At 39.8% G+C, this 25736-nt stretch overlaps 1 protein-coding gene across 2 annotated transcripts in view; it reads left to right on the top strand.

Annotated features, from left to right (window-relative positions):
* Positions 1-25736, top strand: part of CPED1 (cadherin like and PC-esterase domain containing 1) — a 137726-nt gene that overhangs the window by 3465 nt on the left and 108525 nt on the right. For both annotated transcript variants that reach the window (XM_072344264.1, XM_072344272.1), the window contains exon 3: positions 8482-8668. In XM_072344264.1, the coding sequence (XP_072200365.1) occupies positions 8482-8668 (187 nt within the window). The remainder of the gene's footprint in view (positions 1-8481; positions 8669-25736) is intronic.

Genomic DNA, 25736 nt, shown 5'->3' with positions numbered 1-25736 from the left:
CCTTGTTTTCTCATGAACAGAGATCAACATCTGCTAGTACAAAATTAAATGCTAATATCTGTAGCATGAGAAACAGAATTATTGTGGTGACCCTTGAGCAGTAAAGGTGTGACAAGAAGCCAGCACATCCAACTGCACGCCATCATTAGGTTCAGCCAGTAACTCTTACTTCCTACATCAGGGCATATTTACCAGTGATGAGGAGAACTGGTGCTGGAGTATCTAAACTGCTATCAGCAATAAAAGGAGACAAGAAAAGCCTAGAGTATAGGCTTGTGTGGTGCAGTACCATATCAGAAATACCTATGGTAGCAAACATGTAAAATTCATTACACTCAAGTGTTTTAGCTCTGCTTCTTAGCTACTTCTGAGAAGAGCTAATTAGCTGGTCACAGCTGCATTTTCACTCTCTGAATTAAGACAGCCTAAGACAACTTTGGTGTCTCTGCGCAGCAGCATGTTTTGCCTGGTTAGACATAATACCTCTGCTATTACAAGGAGGCAGTGAAGCAGCATTGTTCAAGTCCTCGGCACATTTTCAGCACACTTGTTCTCTAACCACAGCCATTGTATAAAAGATGGGGATTTTAAATTTTAAGATGGGTCTTGGAGATGATTTCATGGATACTCACATCATTGCATCATGTTTCCTGGCTGTTTAGGGCCACCTGAGGAAAAAAGTAAACAAACAAGAAGCAGCTGATTAAATGAGAATTTAATGAGTGGATAAGGCTGGCTTCTTAACCAATGAAAGATAAGAGGCAGATTGTAAAAAAGCGATCTCTATGTTTCTGGTGGGGGTGTAGTTTATTGAGTGTGTCATGAAGGTTAATGGCAGACTGATGTGGACATATTTTTGAGGTACTTCGTTGGGGATGGAGAATATAAGCATCATGCTTTAGTAATAATGAAGTCTGTAGGAAGATTTTGTTGAACATCTTACCTAGGCTATTAGGTACCTAAAAGGTACAATCAGGAGTGAAGAACAGGTAAATTGTTATCATAACTTTGCATGTCCAGAGTGGAACATTGAAAATATTTCATTACAGATAATAAGGTTTTATATATTTTAGAAATAAAATTTATCTTTGAAAGGACATCCATTTTTTAGAATGCAGTAAGTGAAAAAGAACCCTTTCAAGAAGAAACTTTCAAAAAGAGCTCTTTACAAAAGGGAAAACGAAGTGGAAAACTTCACTGGTATGAACCTCAGTTAGCAGAAAGCATTTGATGGATGGTACAGTATCAGCAAGGGGTTTCCTTGGAGTGATACCACATTGCACACTAAGAAAGCAGAACGTTTTTCCCTCCCTTTTCAGTGTAACATTGCAAGAGGCACTGAGGAAATGGCGATTTTTTTACTGTCCAGATAGCTAGAGATATTTTGGTGATAAAGGGCAAAGCTATTGTGGTAGAAGTCAGGAAGGAGGGGCAGGGTGGAGACTTTACAGGAAGAGAACTTTGAGAAGGATGCATCAGCAGCAAGTGGAGGGAGGGAAGTGGAGGGAATCTCATTCATATGCTTCAATGGAGTTCTGTCCTTAAAGTCATCTGTTTTGCTGTGTTAGTAGGATTTGGCTCATCATTTGTTCCCAGCACAAAACAGTTGGTGCTGCAATCCACATGCAATCATAAGCAAAGGCATTCTTAAAAATGAGTTCCATACTTCTAGCCCGGAGTGCTGTGATGACTATGCAAATAACTCTAGTTTTTCTCCTGGGTTTCTGAAGTCATCGGACACCAGCCATCATAGTGCCAATAATTTAGTTGCTTGATCTGTATTTTCTCAGCAAACAATTGGAAGGAGAATAACATTCCAACCATTTTATTTTACAACCCAGTCCTTTCTGATTAGGAAATCTAATGGAATAATAAAGGCAACGCATTTAAATGTCCTCCAGACAGGAAATTAACTTCTTTGGGAATTCTTGATAAACGGGCTATGTACACTTCAAATACAACAGTAGTATGAACAGGCTTACTGTTTCTATAAGCTTTCATTTAAGCATGAAAAAGAATTTAAAAGTCACATTTGGAATTAATAAAGGTCTGCACCGTTTTGTAAATGAACCACTTAGGGCATTAGAACCACATGCTAAGTTACTATCATTCTTATTAATGTTAGCTAATATTAGCATGATTGTGCCTCCGGAGTACTACTCATGGAAATTTATGGAAATATAGTTGTGCCAGGCAGTATTTAGCAGTGAAGGTGCCTTTGCTAGCTAAGGAGAAATCTGAGCTCTACCTGTAAATATATTCTAATGATGCTGGTGTTTTTTTATGGAAGACTGGTTCTCTTTCATAGTATTTCTTCTATAGTCGCTTTTTGTATCAAGGGCCTTCAGTCTGCATAGTGGCTCATGTATATGTTCTGCAGAATCATAGAACCGTAGAACGGTTTGGGTTGGAAAGGACTTTTACATCTACTCCCAGAGCCCCTGCTGCGGGGTAGGGACACCTCCCACTGGACTAGGTTGCTCAAAACCCCATCCATCCTGGCCTTGAATGCTTCCAGGGAGGGAGCAATACGTGTAGAAAGCAGCGGAGTAGTAGTAAGTTGCAGCCAAAATGTTTGAAGCTGTTGGACAAGGCCCTCACAGCCTTGGCAAGCTTATTGTAAGAAAGCCTGCCTGTCACTGACACAGGGACTAACGCCATCAGAACTGGGTAGCTGAGATGTTTTACTGTTTTTGACTTTTTTCCTGAGAGAAGCTCAGATGGACATGAGTTGAACCCTTATATTAGTGAAAAATTTTGTTTCTGCAGTTGAAGTGATAGCCAATTAAATTATATGGCAAGATTTCAGTCTGTATATTTGCTTCCTTGCCAGGCAGAGACAATGCATCAATATTTATGGAATTATGCAATCTTCTTGGAATCTGAAAAAAAACAAAAATGCCAAGAAACTGCTTTTCTCCCCTCAGTTTGAAATATCTTTGCTATTTTCTTCTTGGCCAAAACAACAGTAATTACATATTGTAGGACTCAATTACTGACCAAATTCTGGATTTTTAGGACAAACCAGGAATTCTGTAAAATACAGGAATGATTCAGAGACTAATAAAATTTATTCTATCTTTTTACATTTGTAACCTAGAAGTGAATAAACTTGTTTAAAGTAATGTGTCAAAACATTTTCTCTTCAACAGAGAACTTCATAGTGATGTGAAACTTGAAGGTAGACAAAACTAAGAAGTACAGCTCAGATAGTAGATGTCTGTTTTAAGTCCAAAAAGGACAGTTAAGTAACTCTTGAATGTTTACGTTATGTAAATCTAGCTGTTGATCCAGCTTGTTAAGACCTCATAGGAATCTGCATTTATATGGAGAGGTTTAAAAAATACATATTAAAAACATCAGAGTAAACGCTTCCTTAGACAAGTTGTGAAGGATGTGGGTCATCTGTGTAACAGCCAATTGCACTAAAATGAGGTCAGTCTCTTAGCTAAGGCCAATGGTTTGCAAGCTGTTGTAACAGAAGGTGTATCATGCCAAAGCTGACATACATCTTGTCCTATATCATATAGCAAATCTCTGCTTTGCTGTAAAGCATCATTAATTCTAGTGAAGACAGCCACATTATTCTCTTGGTAAGGTGAGGAGCATAGAAATTCATCCAGTCCCTTTCACGTAGGTGTATTGACTCTGTTGTAAACTGAAATGATAACACGTAAGTTACAACACTTTCAGTTTGAAATTTCAAACTGAAGAAGAGGAAATAAAATGGTTGGAACATTAAAGCATTTGCCATTTAACACCTAAATATTCAAAATGTTGTCCTTTTTTTCTAAGCCTGATGTTCAGGGAAGTTATATGAATAATAATAATAATCAGGACCACAAAATGTCAAAATATGGGAATAGCTTATTTTCCTCTTTTGTACTCTGCTTATTTTATGCCAATTCTCTACCCAGAATGAGTTCTTATAACTGAGAAGCATCTTATAAAAACCAGCAGACTCCTCAAGTGCAGAAACATGACTGTTATTGCTATAGTATTGGAAATGTAACTAGATCAGCATGGCTAGCGCTGTAAGATATTTTATGTACAGCTTTGGAACAAAATATGGAATCATTTGCTACAAATGTGAAGTTGGCCAAAATGTTTTGAATTCTGTGTCTCTAATGAGGAGCTGAAAAACGAAGAAAATTTTCCCTACATTGCGCTAGTTTGGGAAGAAAACAGAAAGAATACGGTGAATCTTTTAACCTGGACTGCAAATAGCACTGAAAGGAAATGAGAGAGCAGAGGAAATAAATCTGGAAACTCTATGCATGGATCTCAAGCAAGCACCATAAAAAGCAGTGAGCTACGTCAAATTGTTTAGCAGTGGTGGGTTAGACATCAGGTGACGGTTTTAACTTTAGGGCTCCAAGTTGTCTCAGTGTCCCAAAGATCCCGTCATCTCTTCCAGAAAATCAGCAGCTAGAAGTGGTGAATCTCTTGGCCAATATCTGAGGCACAGGAGGGCTTGTCCCCAGCCAGACCCTCCTGTTCCTCACAGGCCTGTGTGAGGAGGATTCAGATACCCACAGCCCGAGGCACTGTCTGGCCTGTCCGTTCCCATGGGCTGAGTGAGAGTGACACAACGAGGCTGCCATGGACTGAAGCCTTCATCCCCAGGGAACACAGGGCTCACAGGGCCTTTAGAAATCATTTGTCCTTCCCCAGCCTCATAGTTGGGAAGGTGGAGAGAGGGACTTCATTGCTGGAAAGCAGAGGAATACTAAGGAAGGATTTGCACCTGCTAAACAAGAGAAAAGAAAACATCAGCGGGAAGGAGCTGCTCACACAGAGAGCATCACATGGCATCAAGGCCCAGCACCACAGGTGTGGGCTGTGAGGCGACGGCCATGCTGGCACAGAGCCTGGGGACTGTTGCTTACAGGGGAGAAGAAAATTGTCATGGGGTGCTCACAAGAAATGCTATTACCATTTGTTTTAAGCAGATATGTTTTCATAGCAGCTTTTATTAGCTGCATGAAAAAAAAAAAAGTGCAAACAGAGAGTGAAGGAAGGTGCACATAGAGCGCAATAAAGCCTGAGATGGGACTCATTCCAGAAAGCAAACAGTCTCAGCTGCATGGGGAGGGGTGTCAGTGGGGCAAGCTGCAAACACAAGCCAGACACAAATGTGTCCTGGGTTGCAGCTCCTCAGTGCTCCTCGTGTGTCCTTGGTTCACCCTGCGGTGCTGGCCTTTGCTGCACACATGGGATGGAAAAGTGAATTTGTTTGCAAAATAAAGCTGGAGGTGTCTTTCTTCACTGATTTTCTTCCATGTTGCAAGTGAAATGGAAAGTGGGAAACATCTGGTCACACATCGTGTGATGTTATGCAGCAGTAATGCTGTGGAGAAGGCAACCCAGGGTGAAGGGGGGGTAGGGGAGGGCAGGGACAAGGGCTGGGTTTAGGAACAGGAAGGGAGAGAAGAGGAAGTGGAGGGGAGCTGCTGCCAGCAGCTTCTAGAGTTACCCGAGGGACAGAAAGGAGAGAAAAGGAGAGCGATAATGGGTGAAGGAGTGCATAAGAAGTGAAGCATGTCAAGGTGGGGAAATGGCAGTGTGCTAACTGCAGGACTAACACATTTTAAATATACTGCAAGGACAGGAGAGGACATTTGACAGGGTTAAGTAACATAATTCCTGTGACTTCAGTATGTGCTATTTGTGCTTCTTCCAACTAACATGTGATCATTGTTTATTTGAGTATCTCAATGACTGACGTAGTTTGGGGTTGCACATTTAGCCATTATTATGTACAAGACTCTGACAGCATCGTATCTAGTTATATTTCAGGGTTCTCTAATCAATTACACCAGTCTGGAATACAAACAGATGTAGCATTAGAGGCTCAGGGCTTTAAAATAGTTTGTAGCCCTCTCTGCCATGGAGAAGCTTCAAATGAAGCCAGGCATAACTTAAAACTGCATCCTGTAGCTCAAGAGTTTCCATCCCTTTAGCTTGCCTGGGCCACACTGAGTGAAGAGGAATTGTCTTGGGCTGCATGTATAAAGGTTGCTCCAAAATAATGCCTCTTAATTATTTCAATGAAAACTACTGATTGATACAAAGGACACAATAACAATATTTAATAGAGCAAATTCTCAAACATGCTTTTTCAATGTTGTCACCACCATTTGTTATGCATTTACACCAGCAATGAACAAGAGGCTGCATGCTATACTCACAAAGATCATCACCAGTGGAGAGCACCTACTGTTGCTGTTGTCACTTCTGAAATGTACCACTCACTCCCTACTGTGCGCACATCCACTATTTGATCTCCCTGAAGGTTCAGCAAGCATTGATAAATGTCAATGGGTGCCATTTTTTTCCAATGGAAGAATTCAGTGACACACCTTTGCTTTGTATGCTTTTCCATGTCAGGCACTATTTTGCCAGACTGCCCCTCTGCTGCCTTTGGTCATATGGCAACAACATGTAATAGTGGGAAGGTTCATCATCTACTGTCGTACCACCAACATCCACCTCTGATACTGTGAGCCAACATTGTCAAGCAGGGGCATTACTTTCTGAGCAGCCCTCATAAAATATACTGTAATATATATATGTAACAACACTTATTTCAATTTTTAATATTCTTATTAAAACATATAAAAGAGAAAGCAACAAAACCATAAATCTAGTGTGACCTTGCTTTTGTGAAACTACTGCATCAGTCTAATTCTATGGGAGTAGTTGCAGCTTTTAATGAGAGTTAAATTTTACTCTTCTTAGAATCATAGAATGGCTTGGGTTGGAAGGATCTTAAAGTTCCAATGCCCTTGCCACAGGCTGAGTTGCTAACCACTAGATCAAGTACTAGATCAGATTTCCCAGTGTCCCATCCAACCTGCCCTTAAACAAATCCAGGGACAGATCTCCACAACCTCTCTAGGTAGCCTGTTCCTGCATCTTACCACTATCATCTCAGTAAAAAAACTTCCCTCTGAAATCAAATCTAAATCTCTACTCCTGTAGTTTTAAGCCATTCCCCCTCATCCTATCATGATCAACCCTTTAAAAAAAGTTGATTTCCCTCATATTTATAAATTCCCTTTAAATACTGGAACATCCCAATGAGGTCTCCCTGCAGCATTATCTTTTCTAGGCTGAACAAGCCCAGTTCCTCTTGCCTAATTTCATAGGAGAGGTGCTCCAACTCTTTAACTCCTCTGCACCCTCTTCCACAGCACTACATCTTTACAGTGTTGGGGGCCTCAGACTTGGACTCAGTATTCCAGCTGGGGACTCACAAGGGCAGAGTAGAGGGGAACAAACATGTCCCTTGCCCTGCTGGCCACCCCTCTTCTGATGAAATCCAGGATGTCATTGGCCTTCTGGGCTGCAAGGCTACAGTGCTGGCTCATGTTAAGTTTTTCATCAACCAGGACCCCTAAGTCCTTCTCAGCAGGGCTGCTCTCAAGGACTTACTTCTCTCAGTTTGCATACATGTCTGGGATTACCTCGATCCAAGTGCAAAACCTTCCTGTACTTCACCCTTGAAAGTAATTGTTCACAGATGTATATCTTGCCAAAAAGCACTGACATGAGTAAAGAGTGTATGAAATTTCTCTCTGGTAAGAGAAGGATTATGAAAGTTTGGTAAAAGCACAGCTGCATATTACTTGCTGTTTACAAGACTGTGCTTAGCTATTGTATTAAAACCCATAAACTTATTTACCACAACTTGAGTCAGTGCTGCACTGCGTGCTGTTCCCTGGTTTCAGATCATGTGGGGTTAGCTGCACAAGATGTTTGGTTGGTGGTGAGTGACAGTTGTATTCCTGGCTTGAGGGGCAGAGGTGCTGCCATGATGGCATGAGGCACAAGGTGGCTGCAGCGCAAGCTGGGCCAGGCTCCATGCAGCCTGTAGGCTGCCAGCTGGACATGTCTGCTAGCTGGTGAGCGTACTGCTGAGTGACTTTAACACTAGATCTCAGGCACATAAACAACTGGATACATCTCGAATGCTTTTGTTTATATTAAAACATGTTTCTTTTTTCAGTGTGGTCTTCTGTGCAAAAATGGTGATGCGTTGTTTATGTAACACTTCCTACGTCCAGAGATAAGCTTACTAAAATCAGAATTCATGGAATAACTCTATTTTTGGACTTTTGACAACTACTTGGTTAAAATTCATGAATTTGCCATGAGCAAACAACATCCTGAATCCTTAAATGTTGGTATGTTCAAATCCTAAGGACATATGCTTTTCCCCAAAGAAAATCTTGTATGTTAATGGTGTTTTTACTGCAAAAGAATGACTAGAGTATTCCAGATATTAGTGACCTGTTTTCCACATGGAGCATCCTGTTTTTATGCCTTATGCAAGGCAGAAGTCTCCTATTATACCAGAAATACTTCCCAGGTTGTCACTGTAATTTGCTGCTTTATTTTTGTGAAAAACAACAACTATGTATTACACTCCTGAAAGATTGTGTCTTAGAACCAGTGTTTTTGCATTGTTTGCTGTAGATCGAAGACACCGTTCTCCAGTACTTTGGAAGCCGTACGAGAAGAGCGATTCTGTACACACCTCCTGCCCACAGCAAAACTGAGCGTCAGCTCTGTCAGCACATCCTGGCAAAGCATGGATATGCAGTCACAGTCCTTGAAAACAGGCAACTGGTGGGAGATCTGAGGCATGAGGACCCTTATCACAGTAAGAATAACTTGACTTAGTTAACGAGTTCACTGCTAAATGTTAGCTATTGTTCCATTTTCCCACAGTGGTAAAGCTTATATGCTCTTGATGTGAGCAAGGCCAAATTCTAGCCCTTCTGTGCAGATAGTTTTTCACAATTTGATGATTCCTCCATTAGAAACTACTTATACAAAAAAATGCAAGTGATTCATGATAGTCTTGGGAACCAGGTTAGGTCATTTCAGTTCTTGATGAGTTCTCATACCAACTCCACCAATAACTGAGTGTGTTTCACTGGAGGATTTTATGATATATAACTAGTATCTGCAACATTTCCCTCTTTGTCATTTTCTCTTTTAAAGGAAAGTTGTATGCATGAAGGTATGATTTTTCCTGAGGAAATATTTTGCTAGTTTTGTAATGTATGCAGTAAGCTTGTTAAAGAACATGATGCACAAGTTCATTGTACACTTGCAGTAGAAGCTGAAGGAAATTACTGTTAGTTATTTCCCAGTTCCTGTAGAAATCTGATCTGTTGTTAAAAGGCTACTGCAGAAGCTTCATGTGTTGCACAAAGAACTACAGCTTTGTGATGTGGAATTACAGTGCGTCTGATAGAAGAGCTTTGGTTACAGGTTTTGTATGCTGACCACGGTTAAGTGATCTTGGACACTTTAGAGATATGAACTCAAACTGTGATCTCAATTTAGTATTCTGGAAGTCAAATTTGAAATGGGAAGGCTTTGAAAAACACACACAGGCCACTATTCTGTTAGTAGTAAAATAGAATCATAGAATAATCCAAGTTGGAAGGGACCCATAAGGATCATGGAGTCCAACCTCTAAAATAATGTAGTTGGTTGTTTCTCATGCTAAAGAGAGTGCCATTTGTATCATTCAGTTCTGCAATAAATTCCTGGGGCTACCAGAGAGCTCAGTTTTGTTATGTGCTTTAACTGATCTGAATAGTTTAATAGATGAAAACATAATTATTCAGCGTGTTTGAGGCTGCTCAAGATTCCACTATAAATTTCAACTGTCTCCAAAAAACTTTCTTGAAAATGAGATACATATTCTTTTCTTGGCAGGCTGCATTGGGTACTAATAAATTGTCTGTGCCTTGCTCTCTTTAATGTAATCACTTTTCACAGTCAGCTTTCATCTACTCCTTGTCTTGTGTACTTTCCATCTTAGAGTGACAAGATACAGTTTGCCTACAGTCTTTCCTAGTGTCAGATAGGCTGTGGAGGCAAGGCAGCATCCCTAGGGACCATCTGTATTTCACCATCTGTGTGAAATATTTTGGTTTCAAATGGCTGAAGAAGTGGGCATGCCAAGTTCAGTTAGGTCTTGGAAAAAATAGCTGCACTAGATTTTGCTACAGTGATCAAATCAGGTTCAGGTTCTGCAGTACAGGTTTTTACCATCCATACACCACCTCTGCAGAAATGAACTGTGGATATTTCTGTTTTACAATCTATCTAGCACCAATAGTTCCTGCAGTATTTTTCCAGTAATTAAAGAACAGATAAACACAATTTTAGTTCTTTTCCAGAAACACCCTTCAGATTCCAGCAAAAGGTAGATGCATTGAAAAAAAAGTCTTTTTTTTTTTTTCAGATTAAGGTAAATTAATCACTAATTAATCACCAATTCCATTTTATGACAACAGCAGCTTGCCTTTAAGTTTTCCATTTGTTATGTAAGTGCCTAGCTTTGAAGTTACATTTTAAAAGCACAAGTAAGAAAAAGAACGTGTCCGCATACCAAAACAATAATCTTGTTTTAGAACAAAACAAGTTCGCCAGCAAATGATGACTTTTACTGTTCTGGATGGGAGAGTGCTTTACAGAGCATGTTTTGGAGAAGGGTATTTTGAGACATCTTTTGTCATAACATTTTTCTAATAGGAGCACTATAATTTATTTAAAATGCACTCCTTGGAGTCTCTGTTAAAAAGATAATGGACTGAGAATCAAGGTTCACGAGTGTTGTGAAGAAGTCTCTTAAATGTCATTCCTTTTTACTTGCTATTATATAGCAGCTCTTGCCTGGTGCTTTTATTTTTGTGCACTTTCAGTGCCGTCTGTCTTACCCATCTATCTTTGAATGTTCAGTCTAATTTTGAAAGGAATTTTTGCTTAGAATGGCAGTGAGCCAAGAGTCTAGCAGAAGTCATTTATGGGAAAAAAATTCACCACAAAACATTCCTAACTTTTTTGTGTTGACCCATTATGAGTTTTGGGACCAGTTCAGCTCCTGTTTGAAACCCAGTGTGACAGCTCTGCACACTGATCTGCCTTAGAGATGTCACACACCTGGGCTGCAGCACTGTTTTGAATTCCCTCGCTGCCAGAACTAAATGCTAGGGGGATATTTTTCTTCAGTGGAAATTTTTTTGTTTCCCTCAGAACAACCAAAATATTTTGAGGTTTGGTAACCGGAGGGTAGTTGGCTGAAAAGAAGAAACATATATATATATATATATATATATAGTTTGTTTGTTTGTTTGCTTTTACAGGCAAAAAGACTAGTATATGTCTTTCTTATGAAAAATTTATACGGATGCTTTTTGTGGTAAAATACAGATTATTCAGCCCCCTAATTTTTCACTGAAAACAGTTTTGCCAGTAAATTCTTATGCAGCTTTGTTTAATCAGAAAGAAGCTGTGCTTTCTTCATTCCTTTCCAATTAAACCCATATGGAGGGAAAAGTCCATGGGCAGATAATAATTGTGCCTGCTCTGAGCTGCTTTGAGTCTTTTAGTGGCAGTCCTAAATGAGCCAATTTTGCTCTAAGGTTTGATGTGCCTCTGTGCTGCTGGGAGGGAGATAGGCAGGCGCTGCTGTTTTAATAGCCGATAATGGAATAGTAAAGTTTTGCAGAGCTGAGACTGTCATCTTGGATATGCAACCATTGTTGGGCTAGATCCATTTTGGCATGATGAGTTTGACCACTAGGGATAAGGAAAAGACTGAGGTTCTCAATGCCTTCTTTACATTGTCTTGAAAAGTCACACCAGTTATCCTTGGTGTGCTCTACCCCATTACCTGGATGTCTTAGATGGGGAGTGGAATAAATTCCCCATGATTAAAATGGAAACAGTTAGAGACTGCATATGGGCTGCCACGAGTCCATGGGGCTGGATGGAATCCATATAAGTGTGCTGAGGGAGCTGGTGGAAGTGATAGCCAAGCCACTTTCCACCATCTATCAGTATTCCTGGTCAACCAGAGAGGTCCCAGAGGATTGAAGGCTTGTCAGTGGGACTCTCATCTACAAGAAAGGTTGTAAGGAGGATTCGAGGAGCTACAGGCCTGTCAGCCTGACCTTGGTACTAGGGAAGATTATGGGACAGATCATCTTGAGGGAGATCACATGGCATGTGCTAGACAACCAGGGGATCAAGCCCCCTTCTGTGATTGAGTGAACTGCCAGGTGGATGAGGGGAAGGCTGTTGATTTGGTCTACCTAGACTTCAGCAAAGGCTTTGACACTGTCTCCTGCAGTACTCTTCTGGAGAATCTGGCAGCCTGTGGCTTGGACAGATACACTGTGCTGGATAAAGAACTAGCTGGATGGCTGGGTCCAGAGAGTGGCGGTGAATGGAGTTGAATTCAGCTGGTGACTGATCAAAAGTGGTGTTCCCCAGGGGATGGTTTTGGGGCCTGTCCTGTTCAGTGTCTTCATTGATGAACTGGATGAGGGCACTGAGTGCACCCTCAGTAAGTTTGCATATGACACCAAGTTGGCTGGAAGTGTTGATCTGCGTGGGGATAGAAAAGCCCTGCAGAAGGGTCTGCACACTCTGAATTACTGGGCCAAGACAAATGGGATGCAGACAGGACCAAGTGCCAGGTGCTGCACTTTGGCCACAACAACCCCAGACAACACTACAGACTTAGGGCAGAGCAACTGGAAGACTGTGTACAGATCGTAAAGAGAGCAGGTTGTCTAGGCCATCTATAAATGACATATAGAAATGACACACTTGTGGGGTTTTTTTGTCGCTTAGGCGGAAGAAAGTATGCTTACTGTCTTGCTTCTTCCTGAAAGGTGACAATATAGGCATAGACTCTGGGACAGGTTCTGCCTTTAACATAGCGTTGGTGGGTGTTGAAACTGGTGTCACACAGCCTCACAGAAAAGAATATTTTAGGAACAAAAGAAAGATAAAGAAAGTCCCACATGTCCGGGCTTTCTCCTGAGGGTTTACTTTCCTTCCCTCAACCCAGAACAGAGCTGTTTTGTTTTGTCAGAGGTGAGTGGGATTAACTGTCTTGCTTTAGACACCCTTCAGACATCCTTAGATCCTCCCAGAAAGGCAAATGCTAGAAAACCTTCAAAATATCTTCCAGAGTCTTCTGCCTTCTCCGTTGTCCTTCCAGCCTTAGAAACTCTCATCTCTGGGGCCACAGCAAAGACTGAGATGGCCTGTGAGTCCCTATGGCTCTGTGGTGGCCTGCTAATATTTTCATAGCATTTTTTCCCTATGGAAAGTCAATTTCAGAAATTTGTGGAACCAAAATGCATTTCTGTCCTCCAAAAATAATGTTCTGTAATTGCTGTCAGCTGTCAGTTAGTTTTCATCTAATTCCATACTTTTCTCACATTACATCTAAGAAATAAACTAGAAGAAAGAATTAAATGAACTACTTATATCTTTCTTTTTGAAACTATCAGTATTTCTGCCCTTTGCTCCCTATGCCTGATTCAGTTTGGCAATGGCGACTCTCCCTTAATACTCATTTGCTTCTTTTCTCAGTTCTTCACCTTTAGTGATAGTTATGCAAAGCTCAGAAAGTTGAAGGCTCTGGAAAACATGTGCAGTTTTACACTACAAATCTGACCAGACAGTTTGAAATTCATTCCTCAGTTACATGGAAAATTCTGTTGTTACAGCTAGCCTTTGGAGCTGGAAAGTTTCTACACAGCCTTAATGATAGCTGGTTAGTTTGGCCATAGAAAAAAGCAACTGTGCAGCTGGTGGACTGAATGCACTGTAATGTCATATGCTCCCTGCTGTCTTTGAATGGTAATTCTAATACTTTGGCAGAAGTTTGTGCATCAGCAATGGGTAACTTTAAAAAAGAATCATAAACCATTTCCATTCTATTGATTTTACATTATTTCCTAAGTTTAGAATACTGTGGTGAACAATTTAAGCTTTACTCTGACTTCTAGAAAGACTGCTACAGTACATATATTGATTTGATTTTGAGGTTTGTTGTTGGTTTTTGTTGTTGTATTTGATTGATTTTTATTTTTTAATTTATTTATTTTTGGTGATGCGTTTTTCCATAAAATAACCCATTTTAGCTTTGGTCATTATTTGCCTCCTGGCTTAATAAATCTTGATATTTTTTTCAACTGAAATCAACAGTGTGATATTTCATGTCATATTCATTTGCCTGAAATTGTTCAGTGGAAACCATATACTGTAAGTATCTTTAAATTTAAATATATTGCAAAGAGTATTAGATCTGATGTTATTTCCTATTAACGTTGTCGGTATGATTGCATTGAACTCTCTTCTGTTTTCTGCCATTTTAACAGCATGCTGTAATTCACACAGCTTGGCTGTGTAGAGTATTTCTAAATCCCAGCAACTGACTTTGAGGATGATCTGAATTTTTGCAGCTGTGGGTGGAGCTGCTCAGGAAGGGATGAGTGAGGCAGCAGACCAGAGTGAGCAAATCCAAGGGAATCTCAGCTCTTCTCTCCACACACTAGGCTCAAAAGATCTGTCTGGCATTTAAGGTGGCATCCCATACCACTACTTAGATATTAGAGGAAGGAGAGTATAATCCCTCATTGCAGAAGTATCCTGAATATATTCAAATATGACATATTATGCTGTAAAATACTGATTTGAAGACTGATGAATTGGTATGGTGGACATTGCTTATGCCTCCATCCTCAGCTCTCCATGGAGTGCTCTGCTACTTCCCTGCACCTGTATGCTGCTGCTAGGGGAATATCAGGAGGCACAAGCCTACAGGAGCAGGTACAGATGCTCAGCAGATGGGGAGTGGTATTAACCACGGGTTTCTGGCTCTCTCTGGGTGTGCTGCATGACAGTAGAAGCAATTGGGGAGAGAGGAAAGAAAATTCCGCCTCAATCCTGTGAAAAAGCATTCTTCCAAATCATACCTTGCTATTTCTTTTTTCATTTTGGCTTATTGGGTGGCTTTTGGAAAAACTGCTGTTTAAAGAAAATCTCCACAGGAAGTTAATGTCTATGTCTGCTCATTTCTATTTACATTAGGCCTCAGAAGTGGAGAAATGTGACCACGTAGATCTTAGAGATGAAGAAACAAGGATAAAAGTCATATAAGTCACTGTCAGAAACAGGATGATAATATGTGCTTCTTCATGTGTATATTTATGTTATTCCTTTAGTGAATTGTATCACCTCTGGTCCTCTTCACTTTTGAATGGAGGCTAAATCAGCAAAACAGCTTAATTGCTGACATCTGGCCAGCAGCAAGGTGGGAACTTGCAGAAGTGCTGCTTCTGGAGCACACTCAGTAATACTGTCCTTAGGGCTGCTAATTAGTCTAGAGAATTAACTACAGCCATGTGTTTTAGAGGCCCCTAAAGCCATATCTGGTGACTTTCACTTCTTATTTTTCAGGACATTCTATATCAGCAAAAGTAGTGAGAATTAGAGGACAGACTGGAGACAGGAGGAAAGAGCAGAAATGCTCTTTCTTAAATGAGCATGAGGACTGAGATGAGTTGGGGAATGTATTTGTTAACATGCAATGTAAAAAATGGTTACTGACAGGGAAAAAAGAATAGTTGGTACTTTGTGTCCTACTAAATAGGTCTGGATGCAAAAAATAGTTCAGTATTAAGAGATGCTGAGGTGTAAAACTAGTAAAGTAATTGTATGCATTACCTGGATTTGTGGGGCATCCCTTGTTAGAAGCCATTAAAAAAAAAAAAAAAAAAAAAAAAAAAAAAAAAAAAAAAGCACAAAAAAAAAAAATGCCAACAACAAAAACAAAAAAACAAAATATTTTTTTGTGTCTACTGTGTTCCACTGTGGGGTATTGAGATGAACTCACAGATCTCCTGAAATGTATTAGATAGTCAAAAGGAAATGAGGCAAGTAAGGAACTGAGCAGTGAAACACAGCTATTTCTAAAGCAGATGGAGAGATTCCATGTACCCATCACCTGTGAGTCAGGGCTTCGACTGAAGCCCCAGCATTATGTAGTTTGCAATGTCTTCTGCTTCTTAAAATACAAAACTTTCCCAAATAAATAAATAAAATCCATGAAGAATATTCCTTACAGGGGTAGGGAAATGGGGAGGACCACAAAATCAGAGGTGCATTGAATATAGACAGCTGAAATTGAAGAAGGTAGAAAGTAAATGGCATATTCTGAAATAAGATGATTTTCATGAACCAGTATGAATTCCTAAGAGAGCTAAATTTCTTCCTTAAGTAAGAGGTTATGTATGGAGTTTGGGATGTATTAAAAGGAGCACGTAGCATTATTTCTAACATTTCTTTAGCTTTTTATTTTTAATTATTTGGAGGATAATGAGGAAGAGATGGGTTTTGTTCTCCGCTACAGCCTCAGACAAGTTTCCACGAAATCCAACTAACTTTAGCAAACAATTATAAAGAATAAAGGCCTCAAGGAAAATTGCTGGTGTGTTCTGTAAACATCTGGTTGCCATTTTCAATTACAAAGACCAACCCACTGAAGGAAGCAGTTTAGTTTTTTTGGAACAGAAATGAGACACTGGGGTTTTTGTTCTTTTTCATAGTGGAGAGTAAAGGAAATGTCAGAAATAGAGAGGTCACTAGATGCTCAGCTTTTGTAAATACGAAAGTCTCTGAGAAAATTAAAGTAAATTGAAATCAGGTTTTGAAAGTGTAAACAACCCTGTGGAGTTGAGGTTAAATAAGCAGGGCTGGAGATCTGAGCGTGCCAGCAAAAGCACAAGATCATTCTATCTCAAATAAGTAATTTGAAATATTGTGTAAAATAGTAATGGCGAGGCTGGCTACAGAATTATGTTGTGGGTTACAATACAAAAACATGCAGATATATAAGAGTAGCAGATACAACTTCTTTGCCAAAAATCATTTTGGTTAATTCTAGGCAAAAGTATATAGCTGACAGAATGCAAAGCCGGTCAGTTTCTTAATGGAAAATACATGTCATGAGAGTCCTGTGAAAGGTTTTGACAAGCAAAACATAAATTTCAGAAGCTTTTTTTTTTTTTTTTTTTTTTTTTTTTTGGGTGTGTGTGTTGTTAAGCAAGGCATTTCTTAAGCTAAGTTCTTAGAAATGTGGTGATCCTCAGAGCATACTTTGTTACAAGCATACTTAAAGTTTGTTAAATTTCTTCTGCTGTCATCAAATAAAATTTCATATAGTTTTAAGGAAGAAATGCATACCAGCAACATACTCCGTCATGGTCACATTTTGATTTTGCATTTTTCAGTTCGGCCTGGATGTTTGCCAGAGGGTTGAAAGCAGATGCCACAGGCATCCTTGGTTGCAATACAAAACAGATCAGTTTCTGGCATACACAAGTAAATGCTGCTCTCTAATGTGATGCTGTGGTTTCTTGTTAGACAACGTAAATGCACAGTATATTTTTCTGAACAATGTGTTTCCTCCTTCTTAATTATTAGCAGAACATATCTACATTTTCTAGCAGAAGAGCAAACAAATTTTTTTCTTTACACCACTAAAAAAATAAACAATGCAGATTTGTACCAAAAACCCCATTTCAAATCCCCTCTTTTCCTTGAGGAAGAAAAATTCTTTAATTGTCCGTAACAAAAGTCTAAGGACATTGAACTTTGTAAAGTTATAAACAAAAGATGGTATTTAGTCATAAAGTAACTAAACATGCCTCTCTTTGAATGTTCTTTTTAGTCATGTAAACAGAACATACAGTCCAATGCAGAGTGGTATTCATTAGGCTGACTTAGAATTTACAACAATTAAAATATTGCACGGTGATTACACAGTGAGCTAAAATTAAAACTTTCCTGGAATAAATTATGTCACGTTAACAGAATCTGAAAAACACCAGTGTCTGAGCAGATAAACATGTTGGCTGAAGGAAAGCAGCAATGTGTGCAGGACCACTGAAATAAAAGAAATATGAGAGTTTGAGGCAAAGGTATACAAGATTTATAATATGTGAGCAATATGCAAATCCTTTTAGACAGTTCAAGGCAATGTTTCTTAAACGTAGTCTAGAGGAGAAGAAGGTAACAACAGATAATTGTTTATTCAAGTATTTTTAAAATGTTTCCCTCATTCAAATTATGGAATGCATCCTGGCTCTGATAGGGTTCAAGCAGAGATTGGTTTATAAATATGAGTGTCTATTCTCATATGTCATATGATTGTCCGCTAAAGTAGAGCTGGAAGGATGACAGTCAGTCCTGCCAGATGCCTGTGGCAGTCCCCAGAGCAGTCTGTCTAAAGGACTGTTGCATTAGTGTTGCCCAGCATTCTGGCTGCTGGAAGCTGTGCACCCTTTCTGAGATGTTTGCTGGCTCTGAGCCCTGGTCAGCTGTGAGAAGTATGGTGTCTGCCATCACTGTGCTCCCATTTTAGGTAGAGGCACTCATATACTTCTGTAACAAAAACAATATATATTTTTTTTAATTTTTATTTTTTATGTTACCTTCCACGGTGTTGGTTCAGATAGCAAAAAGCTTTTACACTGTGTGGGCCTTCATTGTAATTTGCCACCAACCCACTACATTCCTACATACAGATTCCAACCTTCTTCAGCTGCATCCACTTTCAGCTGACAGTTCTTTTGAATGCTGCATCCCTCAAATGCTCCAGACATCACAAGTGCCACCCACAGGCTGGAACACTGTTCTGAAAAGGTAATGTACTGGATTGTTGCTGCAGTGGCTTATCTTTAATAAAACGGGAACCTTTCCTTTTGAAGGAAATGATAATTCTACCATTTTGATGTTCACTGTACTCTGTCAAAGCTGATTCTCCCTTGGATGTTGAATACTCTTTTACTCAGCCCCTGAGGCTGTCTGTTTGGATGCAGGCCTGGTTTGCACAGATGTTGTAGTGGAAGGAAGCTTCTCTGACCTACTCAGAAACCAAAACTAACTACCTACTGACACCTCCTCTTTGATTAGAAAGAAAATAATTATCATTACTTTATATCATTTTTGGCAGGCTTATTTCCTTATAACACGATGCGCATTTTTGACAGTGGAGGGGGCTTGAATTAATGAATAGCAAAGGAATAGAGTTTGAAATGAAGATGAGCAACCTTAGCTGGCAGGAAAATTTAAAAATGGGTGTTTCCTCAGTGATGCTTCACTAAGCGAAATATATTCAGAATTTGACAGAGGGAAGGATGGAAGAGATTGGAGTTGGAAGATTCATTGGAATCCATTTTGGAAAGTTTTAAACAAGTGATTCAAGGCAGAAAGTGTTTTTGTAACAAGCTCATTGTTGTAATGACTTTGTTTCTGACATTTGCGATTATGCTATCCAAAATAAATACTCAGCTATGAGAAGGAGTTCCAGTTTTAGCTTACAACAACTACTAAAATGTATTTGAACATCAAATGTACCAGGCTTTCTTCTGCTCTGTGTAAGTGCAGGATAAATCTGGCACAGTTATTTTGCATCTGACTGTAGGGCTACAGACTTATTATTATTATTTTTTTTTTTTTTTTGGGGGGTGGGGGGAAAGACTCAGTATAAAATGATAAAAAAAAGTCTAAATCTTTTATTTATTTTTTTTTTTTTTAATTTGGAATAAAACCACTGCTATAGTTTTCTTCTTTGTTGTTTTGTTCTGTTTTGTTTTTGTTTTGTCTTGAAGAGGAGAGAAAGTAGAAAACCTATTGACATATTTCAGTATTTTGTTGAATGGGTAAACAAAAAAATAAGAGCAAGACCTAGCTATTATCTACCTGAATGGGACTTATGCATTTAAATATGTATTCTCCACCTGGCTTCAGCATCTCTCCCCTTTTTCTCTCTCACTCTCTCTCTCAAAAAAGAAGTTTTCAGTTTACACAGCTGCATTGACACTACTTTACACTGGCAGCTTTCTAGAAGTCAATTTTAAACAAAAATAATGGAGGTAATATTTTCAAAGAGTGAGCTGAAGACAAGGACTTTCAATATTCAGAATCCAGCACATGTTAAGCCCATTTCATTCACTTGGAATGAAGTGTTATGGCCTCAGAAAAAGTTTAGAGAAAGCACTAAAAATAGAAAGAAAAGAGTACTCCAGAAAGCACTTGTATGGAATGTACAACTGTAGGCCAGTTAGATTGCCCAATTTATGACAGGATGATGTGTGAAATAGGAGAATGCAGATTTTTTCCTTCTCTACCAGTATCCATGGCATATTTCATATCCCATATGTTACAGTACACGTTTTCTGCTAATCTAACAATGGGAATGTTCCTCTTGACCTTCAAAAGTGAGAGGTCTGGTCATACATTTCTTTAAAATGTTTAGAGTGAAAATTTTAACTTCTGCTTTAGAGTTCATGTTCCACGGATGCCTACCAAGGTAGTCATGATGACATGGAAAGATGCATGCTTTGAGAGAGAGAACTCCATCCTGTGCAAGGAATGGAAGAAACCATGCTGCTTCGTGCCATGAGGTTGAGGGCACTCTTCTCTTCAAGCCTCAGGAGAGAGAAGAGCTCTGTTCTGCTCTGCGCCAAGGAAAAAAGCTGCCTGACACAATTCCCTTTGGATAACACTCACTCCTACTTGATCCAAGCTACTTTAACAAACAATTATTGGGACTACATCCAGAAAAGAACTTGGTATCGCTGTTCTGCACACCCTGAGGCGAAGTCATATGAAAAAGCAGCACACAGTCATAAAGTGGAAGGATGTATCACGAGTCTGAGTGCTTGGGGCACTGGGTGCAGCAGCTGCAGGGATACTAGGGCTCAGAGCCCCATGTCTGTGGTGGCAGCAGCTGAGTGTGTGACTGAGTGCATGAGCTCTGCCTGTGTGTGAGTGCTGAACACGGTGCTGTCTGATCACCTCTTGAAGAAATAAAGACATATTTAAAGTCTGAACGGCAGTCCTTGATGACTGCGTTTATACCACATGGGTATCCTACAACAATACTCATTAATGAGTCATATTCCTTAATACTCAAGAGACAGGAAACAGCCACAAAAGAGAAACTAGGGAATAGAGAATGGCTAAACTAAGCAGTGATAGGTTGCAGGCTCAACCACTGTCCCACAATCATCTGCTGTGTTTGTTTTCTTCTTGCTTGGTGGCCATGCAGAGCCCCAGGCGTAGTTTAGGAGACAGCCCAAGTCAGTGACATTTCCTGAAACCCAGAGGAGATCAGACCACCCTCAGTTAGAGAACAAAGAGTTTAGAGACATGGACATGAGCCATATTGCATCACTTGCCCTCAGGACTAGGGAACTGACCCATTTTATTTATGAGTTAAATAAAGCCAGAGAAAAAACAGCGATAGGATAATTAAGCCATGGCTAATACAAGGATTTCCAACAAAGAAACTGTCTCTGCAGCACCTCATGATGCTGCCAGTTCCACTCACCTTGCATGCCACATGGTAGTGAGAGTAGTGATACTCCCTCCTTCCTTCCTTCTTCCCCTTGCAGCTCCAAGGAGTATGGATCTCAGCCTTCCTTCTGAGGTGGAACAGAGCCTGCCTCTTTCCCACCAGCACAGAGCAGAGCAGCCTTCCACTGGTGCCTTTTATGAGTTAGTTCTCAGTCCCAGCGTGTTTCTTGTGTGAGTGAGAAACATCTAGCAGCTTTGGTAACGTACCTGATCTGTTAAAATACATGCAGAGTAAGAATAACAGTATTTGGGAGCAACTATGGCTGTAATGTTAGCTTGCATACAAATATAGCATATTGTACTAGCTATCTAAATGTCCTTGTTTTCACCAAGGCTGTGCAGAAAAAGTGCCCATGTTTGGAGACTGTACCCAAGTCATCTGAATATTCATCCAAAGCACAATGTGTAGGCACAGAGGTGGAATAACAGGCTTGAGTGTTTGAAGGACCTCAGTGTGTTTGCCAGTGGGCCAGAATTACGCATATCCCTTCTGTTTGCTATTGAACTTTACTGTAGCTCATAAAGTATCTTGATAGCATATTTTCACAGCCTGAGTTCAGATTATACCATGATAAAAAATATCAGTTCTAAGAGTTACGATTTGGAACAGAGCTCAGCAGAGAATTATTCTTAGCCTGACATTGCTCCTCTCAATAAACTAAGAACTAATACATCTAATGCACTACAGTATTCCTCATCCCAAATCAGACCACTGTAACTATTGAATGTACTTTAGTTGCTTTTATTTCCAGTATTCCTTTCATTGTCTGGTTGCATATTAAAAAAAAAAAAAAAAAAAAAAAAAAGTGGATATAGTTTAATAATGCTGCAACTTTTTTGTGCACTGCCTTCTGATGTCTTGCAGACAAAAAATTATCTACAAATTGCAAAATAACACAACTCTAAATGCTTTATTGCAAATCTGAAAATACCTTCATGGTTGTCACTTGTGGCCATGACAACTACTTACAGTAGTTATAGTGACCCAGAGTGTTGACTGAAGAGAGAATTATAAATCTATTACTTGAATGAAAGTGAAATTAATGGAGAAGGGATTGTCCCATCTCTACTCTGTTCTTCTGTTTATACCTACAATAGAAATCTTTGCTTCTTTTAGAGACAGTCCTCTGCTTTGTACCAGTATTACCTCACTGAGGTAACTGATTACCTCATGACTCCAGAAGGTAACTGGTTAAGTTTGTGAGTAAATCCAAAGCAGTCTTAGAGCTTTGTTCCAGGTAGAAAAAGGAAGATATCTGCCCAAATTAGAGAAGAGTTCTTCCAGAATGACCTTGTAACTCTTGGATTGTCACACTCTTTTATTTTTGTACTTCTTTGATTTCTGCTATGGATTGTCAGGAAGAGTAGTTTTTCTGCCTGAACCTTGCTGATGAAAGAAACAGTAAAAAAAAATAACTTTTTAATTTTTTAGGTGAGACTGGAAGCTCTCAGCCTCCTGCTTTGAACTTAGATGTATCATTTCTCTGCAATATTTGCAGAGGAAATACAGAACAGTCAAGCATCACCCTCCACTCATGGATGATGCCACTTGTTAGGACTTCAGGTGGACTTCGCTCCTCAAATGCTGAACTCATTTGTGACTTCATATTAATTATTTTCATGGAGCAATATTTCTTACTAAACTCTTCAGGGACAGGTGAGCTGTCCTGAGAATTCAACTGATTCCATTTGTTTCTTGCCAGTCTCTCCTCCACAAAGAATTCTTCCTTTGGTGTTTTAAATCCTCTTTTCTGTGGGGTCACTAATCCAAGGTAAAGCCCCGAAGCTCCCCAGGGAGTGAACAGAATAGCAACTGCCTTCAGAAATCCTCCAGGCTCTCCTTGGCAGCCATACAGCACCAATACAGAATATTTTGTGGATGAATCAACTATGTCCAACACAATCTCAGCCTCATACATAGAATGTTGTTAGGTTTGTGGTTTGTTTGTTTGTTTGTTTGTTTGTTTGTTTTTTCCACACTTCTAATACTTCACTGTCATTAATGTTCCAAAAGATTGCACCCTAATTTAAGGAGCTAAACAGGTGTTTTCTGGGCTGGACTGTGCATTATAGAAGAGTACAGTCAGTCTCAGCAAGGGCATGAAGCATACGGTATGAAACAGTGAATGATTTTCACATGGACTAATAAACAGCTGCCTGGCTGAACGGCTCAGGAAACAACAGAAACTTCATCATCTTTTGTTCATCAAAGTGACTGTTCTTCATTGCGGTGGTAGGAAGTTCAAATTAGCTCATGACTATCAAGATATGCAATAAAAGAGGAATGTAAATAACTCGGGGTGGATAGTGATAGGACAAGGGGAATGGTTTTAAACTAAGACAGGGGAGGTTTAGGTTAGATATTAGGAGGAAGTTTTTCAAACAGAGGGTGGTGATGCACTGGAGCAGGTTGCCCAAGGAGGTTGTGGATGCCCCATTCCTGGAGGCATTCAAGGCCAGGATGGATGTGGCTCTGGGCAGCCTGGTCTGGTGGTTGGTGACCCTGCACATAGCAGGGGGTTTGGGGGGTTGAAACTCAGTGATCGCTGTGATCCTTTCTAACCCAGGCCATTCTATGATTCTATGATTTATGGGGAAAATCCCCGCTCACCTAAGGATGAGACATCACACATAGAGTAGTGATACTGAAAACTTTCAAAAGGCCATATTGACAAAGAGAAAGCATTCACTCCAACAAGTGGCAATCTAATCTTTGCGTAAGTGAGACAGCTGAACTGTTGTATCCAGAAATAGGCTTCAAAGGATATTTTCCCCTGGAGAGTTCACAGTGAAGCTCAGATCTTCAGAGATGTGGAATTCCCACCTCCCTCAGACCTCCCTACAGCCTGCCCTGTGAGGTACTGGGACACATAAAATCAAGCCTGGTGCCCAGAGTGCTTCAAGGAGTCTGTCATTCTGTCTTCACATTTGTGCAGCTCATCCCGGAGATGTTCAAGGCCTGCCTGGATGGGGTTCTGGGCAGCCTGGCCTAGTATTAGATGTGGAGGTTGGTGGCCCTGTCTGTGGTGGGGGGTTGGAGCTTGATGGTCCTTGAAGTCCCTTCCAACCCAAGCCATTCTATGATTCTATGGTTCCACTCTACACTCTTGACTAGCAAACTTTTGGCCCCCTTCAAACTGACTATATTGCAGGGCTGAAGCCTGCTTTGTTAGACAGTTTGCACTGTCATGTTTTAAGCCAGGTATGTACACAAGCAGCTACTTCCATAAGTGAGTGCTTCCACACCAAATTCAGTTCAGCCTGTGCTCTGTGACCTTGCAATAGCATTATGTTGTTTAATCATAGGCAGTTTATGGTTCTGGTTCTTTTCTGCAGTAGGGCCCTCTGGCCATTTGTATCTGTCCATCTGATTTCTCATCTCAAATTATGACACATTGAATTTGTTTTGAATTTCCTCTTGTTGAATCAGGCCATTTATCAACACCATTTTGAATTTTGATCGTGTCTTCCGAAGTGCTTAGTATTTCTCTAAACCTGGTGCCATTCGCTGTTTATAAACATATCTGCAGTTCCATCATTCAATTTGTTACTGAAAAATTTGAAGAGAATTGAATATACAGTGGTGTATTTTTGAGGTTCTGAGAAAAAAAAAAGACAATGTGACAGTGTAGAGTTTGTTTTATCAAATAGTTATGCAGTTAAGATATCTAATGTAGAAACAGTGTCAAAAGACTCATCGAAGTTATGTTGTTTCATTGCTTTTTCTCTTTTCACTAAATCAGTTACTGTAAGAAATTAAAGTTGTTGTATGTTATGTATTTTTGGCAAACAAATGTTGGCTATTTCTTGTTGGCACACTGGGAACTTCTTCCTGAGCCATTTGGTGTTACTGCAATATTAAAAATGCTTTTTTCTTTAGAATAGTTCAATAACTGTCAAATTTGTAGAAGAAATGATAATTTTCTAGTAAAAATTAGACTGTATGAGAAATGACACAGGCAATTTCTAAGTTCTTTTCATGGAGGAACCTGTTTCAGAAATAAATAGCTGTTGTAACCCACGTCCTTCCCATTTTTGTTTTCCAAGAGCACATTTTTTTTTTCAGGTGCAAATCATTAGAAATGTAACAATACATTTAAATAGAAGTCCAAGTGCTCTGTCAGCCTGAATCTGGGAGACAGCACAAGGTGTACTCTGTTTTTCTAATAGGAAGTCTCCTGCTTTCTAAAAATAGGCATGTTTCGGTTCTGATTGTTCTGTACTGGTGCAAGTGGCTAGATGTCTAATTACTCTAAATATAAAACACAAATAGTGGCAGGCATTCAACCTGTCCTGAAAAATCATTCCTGGCAGCTATGTGTTCCATGTCTTGGGCACTAGTTCAGACATAAGCTGGGTCAGAGGGCCCTTTTTCCTTTTGTTTTCTTTGGTGCATTCATATCGATCACTCTGCTGTATCCTAAAGGGCAAATGATACACAGTGCAGTGTATCCTTTGGAGTCAGGGATCAAATTCATCCCTGG

Source organism: Excalfactoria chinensis, chromosome 1 (assembly GCF_039878825.1).
Source record: "Excalfactoria chinensis isolate bCotChi1 chromosome 1, bCotChi1.hap2, whole genome shotgun sequence".
Taxonomy (NCBI): Eukaryota; Metazoa; Chordata; class Aves; order Galliformes; family Phasianidae; genus Excalfactoria; species Excalfactoria chinensis.
This window is presented reverse-complemented; position numbering and strand designations above follow the sequence as displayed.